The 5,327-nt window shown below is 48.1% G+C and overlaps 1 protein-coding gene across 1 annotated transcript; it reads right to left on the bottom strand.

Moving 5' to 3' along the window:
- Nucleotides 1-2,178: 2,178 nt before the first annotated feature.
- Nucleotides 2,179-4,627, bottom strand: LOC109758649 (L-type lectin-domain containing receptor kinase SIT2-like). The gene has a single exon (XM_020317514.4). The coding sequence runs from the start codon at nt 4,525-4,527 to the stop codon at nt 2,368-2,370; it is 2,160 nt and encodes a 719-aa protein (XP_020173103.2). The 5' UTR covers nt 4,528-4,627; the 3' UTR covers nt 2,179-2,367.
- Between the last annotated feature and the right edge of the window lie 700 nt (nt 4,628-5,327).

Below are 5,327 nucleotides of genomic sequence, written 5' to 3'. Positions count from 1 at the left end.
TAAGTCATTGATCTAATGCTTATTGATAATAGATTTTAGAGAAGATCAATGATTGGCATGGTAAGGACTAGTGATTGTGAACCCCTCAAAATGCTAAGGACAAGGATTGACAAAGATCCAAGACTCTACGTTTTTGATTAAGTGATCCAAAATCACATTGAGTCCATAGGAAAGCCAATACAATTAAAAGGGGATGAGGTTTGCTCATGACTCAATTGCTCAAGTGCTTAGTGATATTGCTCCAAAAATCATCAACTACTTCTCCACATCACATCTATCCAAAACCCTAAAAGTCCATCTAGGTCTCATCGAAATCTTCCCATCCGGACCAACCGAGATGACCTCATACAATGCCACATGCCAAACCCTAATGTTTCGGTACAACTAATACGGATCTCGGTCTCACCGAGATGACCTAACTAAATTTCTATAGTGAAGTTATTTCATTTCGGAATTGCCGAGATGAAACAGTCGGAACTACCGGAATGGAGTCTTGCCCTAGCCATTGCACTTCGGTCGGACCGAGTCGTTCCGTTCGGTCTCACCGAAAAGCCTAACGGTCAAGTCTTTTGCACTAGTCGGTCTCACCGAGATTTTTGAATCGGTGTCACCAAGTTGGGTCAAAGACTTGTAATGGTCAGATTTTTGGTGCTGCCTATATATACCCCTCCACCCCCACTTACTCTCGAAGAGAGCCATCAGAACGAACCACTACTTCCATTACTCATTTTCTGATAAAGAACCACCTATTCATGTGTTGAGATTAAGATATTCCAAAATAATGCACAGACTCCGACGCGAATATGTGCCGTTGTATTAGACTCTACCCATTTAACAAAGTCCCAAATAAACTGGAGATACTATTAGGTGGACAGACATTAAAGGACACATGTATTTTACACCACATAATTTGGCTAATGAGCATTTGAGATGTTGGATTGTTTCGTCCTGATCACAAAAACAGCACCGTTTACTACCCTCCCATCTACATTTTGTCAAGTTGTTCTTAGTGAGAATCACTTCCTTGTGCACAAACCATATAAATATCTTTATTTTTAACGCCATCTTAACTTTTCAAATATGAAGCGACTTTGGGATTGGTCCAATGTTAATCAAGTCTACATACATAGATTTTATTGAGAACATATTCCAATATAGGGTATCTGGCACATCAGACGAGCTGACCTCCATGAACTATGCAGTAGATGTAGCCATCTAGCCCACCGTTCCCCTTCTAGTACCCGCCTGAACTAAATGTTTAGGGGAACCACACTTAGTATTATACTTACAAAAGCGTCTTTACGTTGTACAATATTGTATAACATTGGATACTGCAAGGCTAGAGGCGTCTCCCCCAGCAAAGTATCATCCTAGAATCTAGTAGTGTGACAATTCCCAGCTATGAATTTACTCATATTGAAGAAGGCGGCCTTTAGTCTTTTATGACTTTGCTAGGTCATTGCTGATCAATATCCTCTTTGTGTGTGTGTGTGCGCGCGCGTGTGCTTGCGTGCTTGTCAGTGTGTTGGTTGTTTACATTCTATTAATTTAGAGGTCGGATGTATTCTCATTGTGTTTGTATCCTTGAGGCTTCTTTATATGTCAATAAAAGTGCTCTTTGTAAAAAAATATGTTTGTATTCTTGATGGATCTATATATGTAAATAAATTTTTGCGAGATCGTGTTCTTAATAGAAAAAAGGTCCCATTTTGCTAAACCTGAGTTGCCAAAAATTTCTTGGCGCCAGTCTCTTTTCCCTTCTTCTCGAGCAGGTGAGATGAGGAGGCCAGAGCTCGCCGGAGAAGAAGCAACCCTAGCATCTATCTTAGGAGTGAGGGGATGTAGATTCGCCGGGAAGCAGCAACCCACAATCTATCTTAGGGGTGGACGGTGCAAGGGATCACCGGAATTGTTCACGGTACATGCCTTAGAGGGATGGTCGGGGCGACGACCAGCATGGCGGTGGGGAAGGTTGAGGGGAGGAAGAGGCGGCGAGGTAGCGATAGCCGCCAGCTACAGGGGTGGAGGTAGGCGGTTAGGGCTGGGTTGGCCGGAGGATACGCGAGGAAGAAGAAGCTAGAGGTTGAAGATGAATAGTGCCCTGATCTATTTTCAGCCGTTGGATGAAGATCTAGTGGCCCTTCATCAAAGTGACTGTTTTCAGACATCTGACAAATAGACAGTCCCAAAAAGGTCATTACAATCTTTTATTTTCATCGCTTGCATTTGTGGATGTCAAACGACGTATACAAGACGATGCATGCTCCCTTGGCTATCTAAATTAAGAGAGGGCCGTGAATGCAACCGGTAATGCAAACTTAATTTGTCCAAACTGTCTGTTGGAAGGCAGAGGATATGTGCTATCACTCATGAGAGGACACAAGTCGTGGAAACGCTTGCTTTGGAAAACGAATACGATGACTGGATGTACGAGTCGAAACCCTCGTTCTGCATCATCGCAAGCGTATGAAAACTCATTTTGGTGGACATGAGCTGCGGCAGTGGCACCTCATTGCTGAGGTATTGCATTACTTGCCTCATGTTGGGTCTTGCGTTGACGAACGGATGCGAGCACGACAGACCTAGCTGGAGCACGAGGCACGCCTCGTCAATGTTGTAGTCACCTCGGAGCTTGGTGTCAACCGCATCGGCGAGCGACTCTCTACGCCAGTGCTCGAGCACCCAATCCACCAGCATAACCTGGTTACCACGCGGGTCTTGGAATATGGGCCTTCGCCCGCAGGTGACCTCGAGAAGGAAGGTCCCAAAGGCAAACACGTCGGTGAGGGGGCTTGCCTTGCTCGTGCGCCCCAGCTCCGGGGCTATGTACCCTATGGTGCCAACCACATGCGTGCTTTGCGGGTCGGTGCCATGGTCGTACAGCCTCGCCAGGCCGAAGTCACCCAGCCGGCCATTCATCTTGTCGTCGAGGAGCACGTTGCTTGCCTTGATGTCGCGGTGGACCACCACCCTCTCCCACTCCTCGTGGAGGTAGAGCAAGCCAGATGCAATCCCTTTGATGATTTGAAACCTCTGAGCCCAGTTGAGAGTCGGCTTGTCGTCCTGATGACCATATAGGTGCTTGTCAAGGCTCCCGTTGGGCATGTGCTCGTACACCAAAAGGAGCTCCCCCTTCCGCCGGCAATAGCCAAGCAACCGCACCAGGTTGCAGTGTTGCAGGCGTCCTAGGCTGACAACCTCTGCGATGAATTCCTTGACGCCCTGTCTGGAGTCATGCGACACCCTCTTCACTGCGATCTCCATATTACAATCTGGAAGCACGCCTCTGTAAACTCGCCCGAAACCCCCTACGCCGAGTAGGTTCTTGCTGTTAAATCCTTGGGTGGCGTGGTGTAGATCCTTGAACGGAAACCTGTGCGGCCCGAACTCGACCTCCCAATCTTCCCGTAGCTCGGTGTACCTTCGTCGCCTGCGCAACAGGAGAACGACGACGGTGCCCAGAGCGAGTACGACCGCTGCAGATGTTATTGGGAGGACGATCTGCAGGACCTTGGACCGAACCTTGGGGATCTCACGGGGCAACGTTGGCAGCTTGGCGATGTCCATGGCCGGAGCAGTAGTGCTGCCCATGCGGAAACTGCAGCCAAGCACGTAGTGCCGCGAGTCGAATGAGCCCGTCGCCGACGAGAACCCCACGTATGCGGTGCTCGTGATCACCGAAGATAAGTTGTAGGTGGCCGACATCAGTGGCCTGGCAGGTTTGGCCACGCCGAGCGGAGCCAAGGCCACGTTGATCCGATTAGTCCCCGCGTCGTAGTCGATCCACACTTGCATCGCCTCGTGGCTTATGAGCGTCAGGTTCTCGAAGCGCTCCTTGTCGCCGCCGACGTAGTAGCCGGCGTTGCTGGATTGCAGCGAGACGAGGCCGTTGATGTCAACGCCCACATGGTTGTCGTTGATGTCACGGAACTCGTCCTGCTGCAAGGTGTCCAGCTCGACGGCGAAGATGCGGTTGCTCTCGTGGCCGTTGTTCTGGACGTTGACAAGGCCCAGGTACTGGCTCGCCAGCGCGGTCGAGAAATCCGTGGTGGGAGCAACGACGAAGACGATACCGTGCGCGCTCATGTCGGGGTAGGCGGAGAGAATGCCGAACACGAACGAAGCGGCGAAGGAGCGCACCGTGCCGTTGGGTAGCTCACGGAAGCGGAGCGGAGTCGGGTGGAAGGCGTGGCCTTTCAACTGGAGCGAGCCGTTGGTCAGCTCGAGGAGGCCGCTTGGCGTGACCGTGGCCGAGCCGTCCAACGTGAGGCCGGCGCCGGCGAAGCCGGAGTACACAAACTGGTCGTCCACCAGGCTGGCTACGAGATCAAGTGCTCCTAGTCCTACGGCTCCGAGCAGGAGGAAGCAGATGAGCTTCATGCGAGACATGAGAGGGTTGTGTTGTACGTCGAGGCCAAGTTGTCGTGGCTGAACTGTACTACTCCTTTCTTCTCTTAACGCGGATGTGGTCTTTTTCTGCGGCACGGTGTGACGGCGTCCATCATATGCGGCTTGGAAGTACGACATGGTGGAATTATCTTCCTAACATTTTCTTTTGCGGCTAAATCTTCCTTATATACAATTAAAAAACAGATGTGACTAGATCTAAAGCCAACTCTCAGTTAAATGACAAAACATATAACAAAATAAAATAAAATTATACACATGTCTCCACATAAGATCTTACAAATATAGCATCGATTGACACTTCTTAAGTCTCAGTCGACTGAGATTTAGCAATCTCAATTAAAAAATACACGGTTTTGCTAATTGTTAGCTAGCTGAGGCTGAGATCTGTGCGTGTACAGCTTTTTTAGGTTCGTGTACATTTATCTCATTCTCCTGTCGTGTTTTTTTTCTTTTTTTGAGTGAGCAAAGCCAGACTGGGCATTTGTGTAGTAGTTTTTCTTTTTCATTGCCCTTTACAACAAGTTTGGACTTTACAGCGCTAAATCTCTTTTAGATCAAAATCACTAATTAACACTGAAAAAATAGCGCGCTATAGCGTCTTTAATAGCACGCTATAGAGTGTAGAGAATTGTTTCGCTAAATTAATTAATGTGCAATGTCTCGTCAATAGCACGCTATAACGCGCCAATAGCATATTTTCAGGGACGACGCTATGTTGTATAGCGCGCTATTTTTTCATTGCTAATTAAGGGGTATCCCTTGCAAAGATCACTTCCAAATTATAATAAATGGCGCATTGCATGTGCGCCACTTGTCGCAACTATGGAGTTTTCCTTTTTATTAGATTCGTTTATTCCAAATATTTGTCTCTTAAACCCTGCATCCAAATCGCGAAACGTTTTATCGTCGGATTTCTT

This window comes from Aegilops tauschii, chromosome 6 (assembly GCF_002575655.3).
Source record: "Aegilops tauschii subsp. strangulata cultivar AL8/78 chromosome 6, Aet v6.0, whole genome shotgun sequence".
Lineage (NCBI taxonomy): Eukaryota > Viridiplantae > Streptophyta > Magnoliopsida > Poales > Poaceae > Aegilops > Aegilops tauschii.
This window is presented reverse-complemented; position numbering and strand designations above follow the sequence as displayed.